Source organism: Macrobrachium rosenbergii, chromosome 48, assembly GCF_040412425.1.
Source record: "Macrobrachium rosenbergii isolate ZJJX-2024 chromosome 48, ASM4041242v1, whole genome shotgun sequence".
NCBI lineage: Eukaryota > Metazoa > Arthropoda > Malacostraca > Decapoda > Palaemonidae > Macrobrachium > Macrobrachium rosenbergii.
In genome coordinates this window covers 40,596,529-40,612,704 of record NC_089788.1, presented here as the reverse complement: position 1 = coordinate 40,612,704, position 16,176 = coordinate 40,596,529, and the positions used below count along the sequence as shown (strand labels likewise).

Sequence of the window (16,176 nt, the reverse complement as noted above, 5' to 3'; positions counted from 1 at the left end):
CCTTCCTGCAGATGCCTATCCGTTCCATCTTGGCGAAGGCCCATTTAACGTCTTGGAGTTTTTTGGGTGGCAAGCGCCGGAACTTGGTGTGTGTTGGCGGGCCTGTTGTGGTGATATGGTGATGGATGCCGTGTTTGGCGTGGGCTCCCGGCAATTGATGCAGCTCTGGCTCGAAGACATCTGGGAACTCGTGGAGGAGGGTGCTGTACTTGTTCGAAGAGATGGAGCAGACAGCGGGCATTCCCGGCCTGGTGGAGAGCGGTCGGGAGTGGCAGGTTTCATTATCCAGCAGGCATTTTCGGCCGACGTCTACGAGAAGTTCGTGGTGTGCGAGGAAATTGGCACCCAGGAGTGGGAACTTGACGTCCTCGATGGCGAAGGGCCATTCATATTGACGGTCCAGGATGGATATTCCGTAGCAGCGCATGGGGTTTCCATTTGCGGCCACCAGTGTGGTTGTGGCGCTGGATGTGTGGTCACGGTGCTCTCTCGATGGCAGAAACACTGATTGCATTGCCCCGGTGTCTACCAGCATCCGTCATTTTGATATGTCATCGTGGATGAAGAATCCTACTAGTCGGGAGTCTTTAAGGTTTGCGGCCACTGCTGTTACTTGTGGCCTCTTTTCTCGTTTTTTGTGAAAGAACAGGGGGCTCTGCAATTTCTGGCGGTGCTTCCGAACCTCCGATGGAAGTAACACCAGGCTGGATTTGTCCACGTCCTTTGCTGCTGTGGTGGCGCCTTCCTCCTGTACACCATGTTCGTGTCCTCTGCCTCATCTTCTTCTGTTACCAGGTTACAGGCTGTGGGTGTTGCGGCGTGTTTGGAGGCCTTGGTGGCCTTGTGGAGTTTGTGTGTGACATTCACCAATTCGTCCATTGAAAGGGTGTCTGCATCCGTTATTTGCCCCCTCACCCCCTGCGGAAAGCACCACAGGAATATCTCTCGAGACAAGCTGATCTCCTTCCTCCAACCATCCGTGTCAACCCCCAGCAGCATCAGGAGACTTCAGAGTTTGTCCCAGGAACCCCTGGGAGATGCATCCTCCAGGGGCTGGGTCATCATGTCAAGGGCGCATTGGGCTCTCTCTGGGATGGGCATGGAGTATGTTTCGATGAGCTTGTCTCTCAGATCCCTGTACTTGACCTTGCCTAGCTGCGAGTCCAACCATGGGGTGATTTTGTTGAAGACCTCCTCCGGTAGCGTTGTCATAGTTACGTCCGCCTTGGTCTCCTCGTATGTAATTTTTGCCACCCGGAAATGGACATCTGCCTGCAGAAACCAGGATGCGGCGTTTTGTCGCGAGAACGGGGGAAGTTTTATTGCCTGGCTTATTACTGCCTTCAAAGGTGAGAGAGGGATGCAGAGGATCTGTGTGTCCTCGGAATGACTTTTTGCCTCAGTGTCTGACATTCTTCCTCATACCAAAACGCGAAATACGTGCAGTATTTAGTCTGTTAATGGTGTTTGGGGCTCGTCAGAAGTCAAAACTATATGCTGTGTGTTCCGTTAATGACTTCTGAGTATGGTCGACGTGAATCGTAAATGGTGGGGCCAAACCGTTTGAGCACGCCAGAATGTAACTGAAGGGGTACGCTGTAATTAGTCCGTTAGTGGCGTGGGTGTTCTCTGAGGAAGGAGCTTTCAGAGGCCTAGACTTTTGTCGCTGTGTGGTTCCTTTAAGGGCTCTCTGAAGGTAAAGCGGCCATAGTGAGTACGTTAATGGTGAAGCCAAAACACCTGTGTTTACCATCACTCTAGGGTCACCAGTTGTGAGAACAAGAAAGGTCAACTGAGTATTAACTTATTTGTTACCTGAGCACAGGTATACATGGCAGGGTGCCGACGGAAATGTGGTGCCCGACCTCCGATCGCTGTGACCTGCACTCTGAGCAATTTGTTTGTTGACAGACAAACAAATGGCAATTATGAGAGACATAATAAATGTACAATGATGAAATACATATTGGCAGAAAGGTCAGAAAATTCTGCACATGAATATTTACATGAGAGTCTTGACATATTAAGAAATGCAATGCATGACGTGATCATCTATAAAACTTCATGTTCCGTCTTTACCATCAAGCGACATTTCCTTTATTGATTTCTTTCAATATTTCAAAGGACTTGAAAACAAGTAAATAAAACTCTGGATTGCGTTGCAAGCAAAGCACAGGATATCTCTAGATTTCCCCAACAGCCAGAAACCATGCATGACACATGTGCTGTCGAATTCGGGCATGTGCTGGCTTCACGCGCCACTCGAGCTGTTATGTGTCCAAAGCACAAGAGCTTAATTGAAAGCAAGACTGGGTTGTCTGGATGAACCTTAATGTTGTTCATAATTTGAAGTTTATTCGCCCATCGTTTCTTGAAGCCAAGGTCCATATATGAACCTCGCTTGAAGCATTTCGCTAGCACTGCGTAGCCCTCACTGGTTTTGCTTCATAGGAGGCCAGTGCTGTTTGTGCACCTTGCACAGTGCACTGTAGGCATTACTTAAGGTTCTTTGCAGCACTCCTTCGGCCCTTAGCTGCAACCCCTTTCATTCCTTTTACCATACCTCCGTTCACAGCCTCTTTCTTCTTCCATACTTTGCACCCTCTCCCAACAGTTGTTTCATAGTGTAACTGCGATGTTTTCCTCCTGTTAACCTTTAAAGCCTTTTGCTCTGTTTCCCTTTCAGCGCTGAATGACCTCACAGGTCCCAGCACTCGGTCTTTGGCTTAAATTTTATATATCATTTCATTCCATACTTTGGTTTTGCACTTGGCATTACCTTCTATCTTGAGTTCATGTCTGTATGATTAATGGTTCGTTGTTCTTTCACACTGGAGGATTATTTCAATGTTATTTCTTGCTGATGATCTGCGACCTCGAATCTGAAACATTTCGCAAAGACTGACTGACTCTGTGATGCTGCCATCGTTCTGCTGCAGTGGTTGGCATAGGCGACTCGGAATTGGAATTGGAATATAAAATGTAGGCCAAGACTAAGTGCTGAGACCTAAGAGGTCATTCAGCACTGAAAGGGAAATTGAGAGTAAAGAAGGTTTTAAAAGTACACCAATAGGAAAACCTTTTAGTTTCACAATAAGAAAGTTGTTAGGAGAGGATGGAAAGTAAGGAGGAAGAAGGAGCCTATGAGCGGAGGTACAGTAAAAGTAGTGAAAGAGGTTGCAGCAAGGGGCCGAAGGGACGCTGCAAAGAACCGTAAGTAATGCCTACAGTGCACTGAGTGAGTTGCACTGTTGGCGCTACCCGCCTACGTGGCCTAAGTGACACGGGATTAATTGACTAACCATGGGATCTCTTATGCATGGCGTTCTTCAGTTTGACTTGCTATCACACTTTGAAATACAGACCAAGGACAGGTTTCTATCTCGCCCTCAATGTATACATATATATACATACAGTATATACATATACAAACACACACACACACACACACACACACACACACACACACACACATATATATATATATATATATATATATATATATATATATATATATATATATATATATATATATATATATATATATATATATTATAATATACTAGATGACCAACCCGGCGCTGCCCGGAAAAACTGAATAACAACCGATAAACTGCCTCTCTCTCTCCCTCTTTCTTTTCCTTAACACCCCCTGCTCTTTCTCTCTCACTTCCTCTCCGTTTCTCTCTCTCTGTCTCTCTCCAAGGTTCTAATTTCATTAATATTGTATGAGAAGTATGTCTTATTTTAATTAGAAATATTTATGCCTTGTTGCTTCTTTCCTATCATTAAGTATCTGCCCGCCTCCTCAGCAGTCAGTGGAATTTATTGGAAACGAAAAGTATTGAATTTTCTCATCGTGTAAATAAAAATGAGACATTTCAATGTACCTGTTTTTGGAGATTTAAAAAAAAAATAGTAACCAACAGGTGTCACTTACCTATAACCTCGTTCGTACATTTTGCCTTTGTTTCACTGCCCTTTGTCATATCACACCTAACACAAATAGTAATGAATTATATATATCATGCAAAAAAGGCAATTTATTTTACGTTTGTGCTGAATAAAAAAAAAATTAGGTTTCTCTGTTTAGCGATTTTTAGTGAATTACGATAAAGTTGCAAACATTTTCCAAAGGGGCTAACTTCAACTCGTGATATGTAGGCTATGCTTTACATTGGTTTTAAGGACGTTTGTAACACAGTATAATAAATCACAACTCATTAAGTTTACAATGACATCAAATTTATGAACGTAGAATTTAGTATAAGGTTACATGGAACGACAGCCAAAAACTACGGCCACGCATGTTTGTACGGCAACTACTGTATATCAACTCGTACATACAAAGCAAGGTTCGGGGAGCATCTTACGGTCAATTCGTACCTATGGTAATGACGTAAGAAGGTATCATAAACAAAAAAAACATCCCCTTCGCGGAGGATTGTAAGGCAAACCGCTATTTATTACTTTGAATAAATACACATTGATAAAAGATAGAAATGAATGTATATCATTCTAATAAATAATCATAAACATTTTGTTTTCCTAAATGACGGAAATACAGCAATAGGTGCGAATTGACTGGTAGTTACTCTTCCAGTCTTGCTGGCTGATGTAGTTGCCAGGTGTCCATTTCAAATAAAAGTGTGTGAATGACTGAAATTTAAGTTGATGCTTCGCTTTTTCGTGCATATTCTGTGTTCGTGATTGTGTGAAAAACGTTACTTAGTTCTTCGATCAAATTTACAATGTACTGAGATAGATTTGAGAAGGCCTGTATACATGTTTAATTGTCAACGTTCCGCCCTCTGTTTCTTGCGCCTCACCTCTCTGTTGCCGATAATTAATTCTAAACCTCATTTAAACCGATAGAGGTTTTCAATGTTGATTTTATTGAGGTAAGAAACAATCAGAAGGGATAATTCGAATGAAATGTTGTCCATTGGGTCATTGCTGAGTCGGGAAGTTGGGGAAAACTCGCTGGTATGCAAGCAGTTAGCTTGCCCAGGTAATTCCTTGGGTGCAGTTGCTCTCAGGTTCCGACTTCTTTTAGACTTGTATGGCCCAGTGGGTAGCGCCCTTGCTTTCCACCTGAGAGACCTGGGTTCGATCCCGACGTGAGTCAGAAATTTATTTCTGTTCCACACGTGATTGTGTGTTGATGATTTCTATCTTATTCACTCAGAAGGGATAATTCGAATGAAATGTTGTCCATTGGGTCATTGCTGAGTCGGGAAGTTGGGGAAAACTCGCTGGTATGCAAGCAGTTAGCTTGCCCAGGTAATTTGTTTTGGTGCAGTTGCTCTCAGGTTCCGACTTCTTTTAGACTTGTATGGCCCAGTGGGTAGCGCCTTTGCTTTCCACCTGAGAGACCTGGGTTCGATCCCGACGTGAGTCAGAAATTTATTTCTGTTCCACACGTGATTGTGTGTTGATGATTTCTATATATATATATATATATATATATATATATATATATATATATACACACACGTTAGTTAGTGTGTTGCGTATGTTGCGTATGTATTCAAGAAATCGAACGGTTTCCATTACTAGACTGATACGGCACAAAGGAAATCCTTTTGAGTCACAACTTCATGGCTTAGAGGCAACAATATAAATTGCTTCTGGTCTGAATAAACATCAACATGAGAAGCGAGAAGCTCATGACAGTCAGTGATGATCTCATTTTTCCTTTATCATCAAAGAAGATGGTGCAGTTATTTGTTCGGAAAAATACTAAGCTGAAACAATGAAGAGCAGAAGGATGCCATGCTACACTTCATTAGAGTATGTGCCAGTTTTGTTGGAGGAGAGAGAGAGAGAGAGAGAGAGAGAGAGAGAGAGAGAGAGAGAGAGAGAGAGAGAGAGAGGTTTGGGGGACGGTTAAACAAATGACCCAAGAATATGTAAGGAAACATAGTTATGTCCTGTAGCATGAATTTTGTGTAATTTTGATACAGAACATTGTTTAAAATATTAATTTGTACACCCACTGAACACTGGAAGACAAATACTACTGCCGCTACTACCCCTTACTGCCTCTACTGTATTGTGTGGAAACGAAATGAGAGAATAGCACCGTTGGCGTTGTTTGGTCGTCTCACAGCTTGGCTGCTCACTTCCTGTTTCAGCTATTGTCTTTACGGGCTTCCACAACAATATGAAGGATCCTTTATTAGGGGGAAATTTCTACGTTACAAACCTTTTGGTGACACAAGAGCCTCGCTTGCTTAGTGGACATTCAAGTGAAAGAGGAATATGATTCAGAACTGCAGACACGTTTGTACTGTACATAGACAGTAACCCAAACATGTTTTAAAAATCAAGATGAGGGCTTAATTTTCAGGGAGACGCACAGGATTTTAGAGAAACTACTTATTAGAAGCGAATGGTGTGATGGAATGACAAAACCGGTTGTCTTACTTTCATATTCACAGACAGCAGTATTTGCGGGATGGCATCGGCTTCACTTCATGAAGTGAAACGATGGCGTCTGCATTTTATCCTGAACCTGAAACAGAACTAGATGGTGGCGGCCACCGGCGTCACGCTTATCTCTGTTCTTGCCTGCATGAGCTATGCAATGGCAGGTTTCTTTGGGACATCGGTCACCTTTCGAGTTGACGGATTTCCTCTTGAAATCAAGCTCTGCTCTCTTAGTATATACATATAATATATATGTATATATATACATATACATAGAGTAAATATATATTAAAAGGTGATTTAAAACACAAACAGATTGCTTCACGGAGTGCAATATCTTTCTCTTTATTCTAGGGCAAACTACTGTAGGCTACGTACGAAGAGGAAAGGTTTCTAAAGACGAATCGGTTTTACAAAAAGAGCCAAGATTAAAGAAGTATAGAACTACTTAATATAAACTGTACAAAGGTCATTTTAAGGTTGATCTTCAGATAAGGAACAACCGTCCTGGATTAACTTACCAGATACTTGGTTAACCAGGAGAGGCAAATGACATGAACCAACATTACAAAAAATCCTCAACTCTTTTTAATTCCTTCGAAATTTCTGGGCAGCGGGCGTCAAGCGTATAGGCTATACAGTAGACCTGGACTGAAATTAATTCAATTTTCATTTGTTAGCTGTGGTGATGCAGATTCTCCGATGTTTCTAGAGACAAAAAAAAAAAAAAAACTTTATTCATATTTCCTCACTCATTTGGCCAGATAAAATTAATCACAGTCTATAAATGGGGTGTTATAAACAATTTTGGTATTGTTTCGAGGGCAGTTTATTATAAACTTGTATTTTAGTTCTCTTATGTAAAAGATGACATTTACATTGAACATGTTCAACATTTATTGGATGGACCCAAAGCCGTGAAGTAAGGCAGAGAGAGAGAGAGAGAGAGAGAGAGAGAGAGAGAGAGAGAGAGAGAGAGAGAGAGAGAGAGAGGGTTCGTAGGTCCCTCTTTCTTCTCGCCGCTCTTATCATAGAATGTCTCCACAGCTTCATTGTAGGAGGCACCACATGTTCTGCAGTTCGTTATCTATGAATTCAGGACAGACAACAGGTAGTCTAATGCTCATAGAAATATTGGAGAAAATACAGAGAATTTTATTTCGGTATAATAATTCCTGGAAATTAATGTTCATAGGCTGAATTTTTTGTTGCTATTCTATATTTACTAAATTGAAACTGAAAAGGGTCCCAATATCTGAAAGGGACGCAACCACCTGTTTCTGCTTCTGGAACAATGTTTTTCAAACGACTAAATAGACACATTTGAAATGACGGGTGGAAGGACTTGTGCGTTGCCTTACTACCTTCGTATTTGTTTTTTTTTTCTTTACACATATTTCTGTTGAAAATGAACTTTCAGTGCCGAATATACAATTTAGTTCATTACCAAATCCGGCTGGAATTGGAATTGGAATATGAAATGTAGGCCGAAGACCAAGCGCTGTTAGGAGAGGGTGGAAAGTAGAATGGAAATCCAGTCCGGATCATTCATTTCCGAGGTATTTCATACAGATTCAATAGGCGCTTTTTGATCGGGATCCCGTTTCGTTTTCCGGTAGGTCTAATGAATGAATCAAAGGAACGAACGCCTGAGATCGTCCCAATGCAGCGGCGGCGACAGCCATTCTATCACATTTTCTGAAAGTTGTTGTGAGGCAAAACCCGCGGAACTCATTGTGAAGGTCTCAGAGGATTAATGTTTTCATGCCTGTAAACAAATATATATATATATATATATATATATATATATATATATATATATATATATATATATATATATATATATATATATATATACATATATACTGTATATTAGCGATGGATAATGAGTAAGACGAGGAAAAGGTTTTTATTATTTTCAGCATTCTTCTTAAGGTACTGCTAAAAATCTAAATGACTTCATTTAAGGGTTTTTATTAAATTTCGTTCATGTACCAACAACTTAAAAACTTTTATTTTTGATACACAACGAAAGTTACGTGGTCCGTTATTGCTGACATGTATATGAGTGGTTCCGCGGAACATCACTTACCAGGATCGAGTGGTTATTATTGTCCCTCTTCCAAACAAACTTTCAACACTGCGTCTTGTAGCCTTCCTGTTTTCGATATCTCGCTTTAGGTAAGGGTGCTAGTCCATATACTTTAAGAGGAATCCCTCTTCGCAGTAACCTCATGTATATATATATATATATATATATATATATATATATATATATATATATATATATATATATATATACATACAAAAAGTTACTGCAGGAGAGGGTTTCCTCTTAAAAAGGTGAAGGTCCCTCCCATTTGAGCACCAAGCGGTCCGTCTTGCACTTGGACGTCCAGGTACTCTGGAGTAAATGTCCCGTTTTATTTTCCCTGGGAAATATTTTGCCTTTTTAGTTCGTGTACTGCATTGCTGTGTGTGTGTGTGTGTGTGTGAGAGAGAGAGAGAGAGAGAGAGAGAGAGAGAGAGAGAGAGAGAGAGAGAGAGAGCGAGAGAGAGAGGACTTGTGTTGGTGCTAAAACGACCTAAAATCTTCGTTTTATTTAGTTGAAGCAAAGACGCATTACTATTTGTTTGGTTCCCTTGGCTGTACAGTCCCACTAAGACAAATTTCTGCTTGAACCAGAAGGCCAAGGTTTTTCGCAAGATTCAATAAAATTGTCTTCTTGGCAAAGGAAAGGCGCTGGCTTTCGTCCAAACCCCTTCTTATATCCGGCCTTAGTACAGGAACACATGCAGAAATTCAGGAGATGGGGAGGCCTTGCTTTCCTTCTGTTCTTTGCAACAGTTTACTCATGAGAAGGCCTTGTCTACTTCCTGCTCTTTACAACAATCTTCTCATGAGAAGGCCTTGCCTTCTCCTTCTTGAAAACAATCTTCTCATGAGAAGGCCTTGTCCTCTTCCTCTTCTTGACGACAGCCTTCTCATGAGATGCCCCTGCCTTCTTCCTGTTCTTTACAACAATCCTCTCATGAGAAGACCTTGTCTCCTTCCTCTTATTGACAACATTCTTCTCAGGAGAAGGCCTTATCTTTTTCTGCTTCTTGACAAAACCTTCCCATGAGAAGCCCTGCCTTCTTCCTGTTCTTTATAACGGGATTCTCATGAGAAGGCCTTGTCTTCTTCCTCTTATTGACAACATTCTTCTCATGAGAAGGCCTTATCTTTTTCCGATTCTTGACAAAAACCTTCCCATGAGAAGCCCTGCCTTCTTCCTGTTTTTTACAACATTCTTCTCATGAGAAGGCCTTGTCTTCTTCCTCTTATTGACAACATTCTTCTCATGAGAAGGCATTGTCTTCTTCCGCTTCTTGACATAAGCCTTCACATGAGAAGCTCCTGCCTTCTTTCTGTTCTTTAAAACAGACTTCTCATGAGAAGGCCTTGTCTTCTTCCTCTTATTGACAACATTCTTCTCATGAGAAGGCATTGTCTTCTTCTGCTTCTTGACAAAAGCCTTCCCATGGGAAGCCCCTGCCTTCTTTCTGTTCTTTACAACAGACTTCTCATGAGAAGGCCTTGTCTTCTTCCTTTTCTTGACAAAAAAGCCTTCTCATGAGAAGGTCTTGACTATTTCCTGTTCTTGGCAACAATCTTCTCATGAGAAGGCCTTGTTTTCTTCCTCTTCTTGATAAAAGCCTTCTCATGAGAAGACCCTGCCTTGTTCTTGTTATTTACAACAATCTTCTCATGAGAAGGACTTGTCTTCTTCCTCTTCTTGACAACAGCCTTCTCAAAAGAAGCTCCTGCCTTGTTCCTCTTCTTTACAACAATCTTCTCATGAGAAGGCCTTGTCTTCTTCCTCCTTTTGAAAACAATCTTTTCATGACAAGGCCTTGTCTTCTTCCTCTTCTTGAGAACAGCTTTCTCATGAGAAGCCCCTGCCTTCTTCCTGTTCTTTACAACAATCTTCTCGTGAGAAGGCCTTGTCTTCGTCCAATTATTGACAACATTCCTCTCATGAGAAGGCCTTGTCTTCTTCCTCTTCTTGACAAAAGCCTTTTCATGAGAAGCCCCTGCCTTCTTCCTGTTCTTTACAACAGATTTTTCATGAGAGGGCCTTGCCTTCCTCCTGTTATTGACAACATTCTTCTTATGAGAAGGCATTGTCTTCTTCCTCTTCTTGACAAAAGCCATCCCATGAGAAGCCCCTGTCTTTTTCTTGTTCTTTACAACAGACTTTTCATGAGAAGGCTCTGTCTTCTTCCTCCTCTTGAGAACAGCCTTCCCATGAGAAGCCCCTGCCTTCATCCTGTTCTTTACAACAGACTTCTCATGAGAAGGCCTTGTCTTCTTCCTCTTCTTGATAACAATCTTTATATGAGAAGGCCTTGCCTTTTTCCTGTTCATGACAAGAGCCTTCTCATGAGAAGGCATTTTCTTTTTCCTCTACTTGAAAACAGCCTTCCATGAGAAGCCCCTGCCTTCTTCTTGTTCTTTACAACAATCTTCTTATGAGAAGATCTTGTCTTCTTCTTGAAAACAATCTTCTCATGAGAATCCTTTGTCTTCTTCCTCTTCTTGACAAGAGCCTACTCATGAGAAGCCCCTGCCTTCTTCCTGTTCTTTACAACAATCTTCTCATGAGAAGGCCTTGTCTTCTTCCATTTATTGACAACATTCCTCTCATGAGAAGGTCTTGCCTTCTTCCTCTTCTCGACAAAAACCTTTTCATGAGAAGCCCCTGCCTTCTTCCTGTTCTTTACAACAGACTGTTCATGAGAAGGCCTTGTCTTCTTCCTCTTATCGACAATATTCTTCTCATGAGAAGGCCTTGTCTTCTTCCTCTTCTTGACAAAAGCCATCCCATGAGAAGCCCCTGCCTTTTTCTTGTTGTTTACAACAATCTTCTCACGAGAAGGCCTTGTCTTCTTCCTCTCCTTGAAAACAACTTCCAGTGAGAAACCCCTGCCTTCTTCCTGTTTTTTTCAACAATCTTCTCATGGGAAAGCCTTGACTTCGTCCTCTTCTTTACAACAGCCTTCTCATGAGAAAGCCTTAACTTCCTCCTATTCTTGACAACAATCTTCTCATGAGAAGGCCTTGTTTTCTTCCTCTTGATAAAAGCCTTCTCATGAGAAGCCCCTGCCTTTTTCTTGCTCTTTACAACAATCTTCCCATGAGAAGGCCCTGTCTTCTTCCTGTTGTTGACAACAGCCTTATCATAAGAAGCCCATGCCTTCTTCCTGTTCCTTACAAAACAATCTTCTCATAAGAAGGCCTTGTCTTCATCCTCTTTTTGAAAACAATCTTCTCATGAGAAGGCCTTGCCTTCTTCCTCTTCTTGACAACAGCCTGCTCATGATAAACCTCTGCCTTTTCCCTGTTTTTCACAAAAATCTTCTCATGAAAAGGCCTTGTGTTCTTCCTCTTCTTGACAACAGCCGTCTCATAAGACGCCCCTGCCGTCTTCCTTTTCTTTACAACAATATTATCATGAGAAGGCCTCGTCTTCTTCTTCTTCTTTACAACAACAACCTCATGAGAAGGCTTTGCTCTGTTTCTCCTCTTTACAACAATCTTCTCATAAGATGGCCTTGCCTTCTTCCTCTTCTTCACAACAATCTTCTCATGAAATGGCCTTGCCCTCTTCCTCTTCTTTATAACAATCTTCTCATGAGATGGCCTTCCCCTCTTCCTCTTCTTTACAACAATCTTCTCATTAGAAGGCCGTGTCTTCTTTTCTTTTTTGACAACAATGTTCTCATGAGAAGGCCTTGTCTTCTTTCTCTTCTTTACAACAGCCTTCTCATAAGAATCCCCTGCCTTCTTCCTGTTCTTTACAACAATTTTCATATGAGAGGGCCCTGTCTTCCTCTTCATGACAACAGCCTTCTCATAAGGAGCCTCTTCCTTCTTCCTCTTCTTGACGACAGTCTTCTCATGAGAGGGCCCTGTCTTCTTAATTTTCTTGGCAACAGCCTTCACATAGGAAGCTCCTGCGTTCTCTTCTGTTCTTTACAACAATCTTCTCATGAGAAGGCCTTGTCTTCTTTCTCTTCTTTACAACAGCCTTCTAATAAGAATCCCCTGCCTTCTTCCTGTTCTTTACAACAATCTTCATATGAGAGGGCCCTGTCTTCCTCTTCATGACAACAGCCTTCTCATAAGGAGCCTCTTCCATCTTCCTCTTCTTGACAACAGTCTTCTCATGAGAGGGCCCTGTCTTCTTAATTTTCTTGGCAACAGCCTTCACATAGGAAGCTCCTGCGTTCTCTTCTGTTCTTTACAACAATCTTCTCATGAGAAGGCCTTGTCTTCTTCCTCTGATTGACAACAATCTTCTCATAAGGAGGCCTTGACTTCTTCCTCTTCTTGACAACAGCCTTCTCATGAGAAAGCCTCGTCTTCTTCCTGTTCATGGCAACAATCTACTCATTAGAGGGCCTTGCATTCTTCCTGTTCTTGACAACAGCTACTCCTAATAAGGCTTTGCCTTCTTCCTCTTTTTTCCAACAGCCTTCTCATGAGAAGGCCTTCCCTTATTCTTCTACTTTACAAAAATTTTCTCATGATAAGGACTTGTCCCCTTCATCTTCTTGACAACATCTTCTCATAAGAAGGCCTCGTCTTCTTCCAGTTCTTGACAACAACCTTTTCATAAGAAGGCCTTGCCTTCTTCCTGTTTTTTACAACAGACTTCTCATGAGAAGACTTGCTTACTCCCTCTTCTTTACAGCAGTCTTTTCATGGGAAGGCTTTGCCTCCTTCCTCTTCTTTATAACAATCTCCTTATGAGGAGGCTTTGCCTTTTTTACAACAGTCTCCTCATGAAAAAAGGCATTGCCTTCTTCTTTACAACAGTCTTCTTATGGGAAGGCCTTGCCTTCTTTACAACACTCTTCTTATAAGAAGGCCTTACCTTCTTTCTCTTCTTTACAATAGTCTTTTCATTAGAAGGCTTTGCCTTCTTCCTCCTCTTTACAACAGTCTTTTTCATGAGAAGTCTTTGCCTTCTTCTTCTTCTTTACAACAGTATCTTATGAGAAGGCCTTGCCTTCTTCTTTCCAACAGTCTTCTTATGAGAAGGCCTTGCCTTCTTCCTTTTATTTACAACTGTCTTTTCATGAGAAGATCTTGCCTTCTTCCTCTTCTTTACAACAGTCTTTTCATGAGAAGGCCTTGCCTTCTTCCTCTTATTTACAACAGTCTTCTGATGAGAAGGCTTTGCCTTCTTCCTCTTCTTTACAACAGTCTTCTTATGAGAAGGCCTCGCCTTCTTCCTCTTCTTTACAACAGTCTTTTCATGAGAAGTGTTTGCCTTCTTCCTCTTCTTTACAACAGTCTTTTCGAAGTCTTTGCCTTCTTCCTCTTCTTTACAACAGTCTTTTCGAAGTCTTTGCCTTCTTCCTCTTCTTTACAACAGTCTTTTCGAAGTCTTTGCCTTCTTCCTCTTCTTTACAACAGTCTTTTCATGAAAAGTCTTTGCTTTCCTCCTCTTCTTTATAACAGTCTCCTTATTAGAAGGCCTTGCCTTCTTTCTCCTCTTTACAACAGTCTTCTAATGAGAAGGTCTTGCCTTCTTCCTCTTATTTACAACAGTCTTTTATGAGAAGGTTTTAACTTCTTCCTCTTATTTACAACAGTCTTCTGATGAGAAGGCTTTGCCTTCTTCCTCTTCTTTACAATAGTCTTTTCATGGGAAGGCTTTGCCTTTTTCCTCTTCTTTACAACAGTCTCCTCATGGGAAGGCTTTGTCTTCTTCCTCTCCTTTGCAACAGTATTCTCATGAAAAGGCCTTGCCTTCTTCCTCTTATTTACAACAGTCTCTTCATGAGAAAGCCTTGCCTTCTTCCTCTTCTTTACAACAGTAATCTCATGAGAAGGTTTTGGCTCCTTCCTCTTCTTTACAACAGTCTTTTCGTGAGAAGGTCTTGCCTTCTTCCTCTTATTTACAGCAGTCTGATGAGAAGGCTTTGCCTTCTTCCTCTTCTTTACAATAGTCTTTTCATGGGAAGGCTTTGCCTTTTTCCTCTTCTTTACAACATTCTCCTCATGGGAAGGCTTTGTCTTCTTCCTCTCCTTTACAACTGTCTCCTCATGAAAAGGCCTTGCCTTCTTCCACTTGTTTACAACAGTCTCTTCATGAGAAGGCTTTGCCTTCTTCATCTTCTTTACAACAGTATCCTCATGAGAAAGAAGGCCTTGCCTCTTCCCCACAACAATCTTTTCATGAGAAGGCCTTGCATTCTTCCTCTTTACAACAGTCATCTCATGAGAAGGCATTGCATTCTTCCTCTTCTTTACAACAGTCTCGTTTTGAGAAGTCCTTGCCTTCTTCCTCTTCTTTACAACAGTCTTCTCATAAGGAGGTCTTCCCTTCTTCCTCTTCTTTACAACAGTCTTCTGATCAGAAGGTTTTGCCTTCTTCCTCTTCTTTACAAGTCTTCTGATGAGAAGGCCTTGCCCATTTCCTCTTCTTTACATCAGTCTTCTCATGAGAAGGTTTTGTCTTCTTATTGTTCTTTACAACAGTCTCCTCACGAGAAGACCTTGCCTCCTTCCTCTTCTTAACAACAGTATCCTCATGAGAAGGTTTTGCCTTCTTCCTCTTCTTTACAACAGTCTTCTCATGAGAAGGCCTTGCCTCCTTCCTCTTCTTTCCAACAGTCTCCTCGTGAGAAGGTTTTGCCTTCTTCCTCTCCTTTACAAGTCTTCTCACGAGATGGTTTTGGCTTCTTCCTCTTCTTTACAAGAGTTTTTTCATAAGAAGGTTTTGGCTTCCTCTTTTTTTACAACATTCTTCTCATGAGAAGGCCTTACCTACTTCGTTGTGTTTACATCAATCATCTCATGAGAAGGTTTTGGCCTCTTTCTCTTCTTTACAAGTCTCCTCATGAGAGGGCTATGGTTTCTGCCTTTTCTTTACAAAAGCCTTCCCGTGAGAAGATTTTGCCTTCTTCATCTTCTTTACAGCAGTCTTTTCATGAGAAGGCATTGCCTCCTTCCTCTTCTCTACAAGTCTTCTCATGAGAAGGCATTGCCCCCTTCCTCTTCTCTACAACAGTCTTCTAATAGGAAGGTTTTGCCTTCTTCCTCTTCTTCACAACAGTCTTCTTATGAGAAGGCCTTGCCTCCTTCCTCTTCTTTGCTACAGTCTTCTCATGAGAAGGCCTTGCATCCTTCTTCCTCTGTACAACAGTCTACTTATGAGAAGGTTTTGCCTCCCTCCTCTTTACAACAACCTTCTTATGAGAAAGCCTTGCCTCCTTCCTCTTCTTTACAACAGTCTTCTCGTGAGAAGGTTTTGCCTTCTTCCTCTTCTTTAAAATAGTCTTCTCATCAGAGGGTTTTGCCTTCTTCCTCTTCTTTACAATAGTCTTCTCATTAGAGGGTTTAGCCTCCTTCCTCTTCTTTACAGCAATCTCCTCATGAGAAGGCTTTGCCTTTTTCCTCTTCTTTACAATGTCTTCTCATGAGAGGGCTTTGTATTCTTCCTCTTCTTTACAACAGTCTCCTGATGAGAATGTTTTGTCTTCTTCCCCTTCTTTACAACAGTCTCCTCATGAGAATGTTTTGTCTTCTCCTCTTATTTACAACAGTCTCCTCATGAGAGGGTTTTGCCTTCTTCCTCTTCTTTACAATAGTCTTCTCATTAGAGGGGTTTGCCTCCTTCCTTGTCTTTACAACAGTCTCCTCATGAGAATGTTTTGTCTTCTTCCCCTTCTTTACAACAGTCTCCT

At 41.5% G+C, this 16,176-nt stretch overlaps 4 protein-coding genes across 5 annotated transcripts in view; 1 reads left to right on the top strand and 3 right to left on the bottom strand.

Moving 5' to 3' along the window:
* LOC136831359 (uncharacterized) overlaps window positions 1-16,176 on the top strand; it is a 222,246-nt gene that overhangs the window by 15,189 nt on the left and 190,881 nt on the right. The gene's annotated exons all lie outside the window — the stretch shown is intronic.
* On the bottom strand, window positions 10,064-10,870 carry LOC136831047 (uncharacterized). The gene has a single exon (XM_067090993.1). It carries the CDS (start codon window positions 10,868-10,870, stop codon window positions 10,064-10,066), a length of 807 nt encoding a protein of 268 aa, XP_066947094.1.
* On the bottom strand, window positions 11,026-12,316 carry LOC136831046 (thioredoxin domain-containing protein 2-like). The gene is made up of 2 exons (XM_067090992.1): window positions 11,765-12,316; window positions 11,026-11,412 (listed from the first exon to the last, which is right to left on the bottom strand). The coding sequence occupies exons 1-2, from the start codon at window positions 12,314-12,316 to the stop codon at window positions 11,026-11,028; spliced, it is 939 nt and encodes a 312-aa protein (XP_066947093.1).
* On the bottom strand, window positions 14,027-14,719 carry LOC136831045 (axoneme-associated protein mst101(2)-like). The gene has a single exon (XM_067090991.1). It carries the CDS (start codon window positions 14,717-14,719, stop codon window positions 14,027-14,029), a length of 693 nt encoding a protein of 230 aa, XP_066947092.1.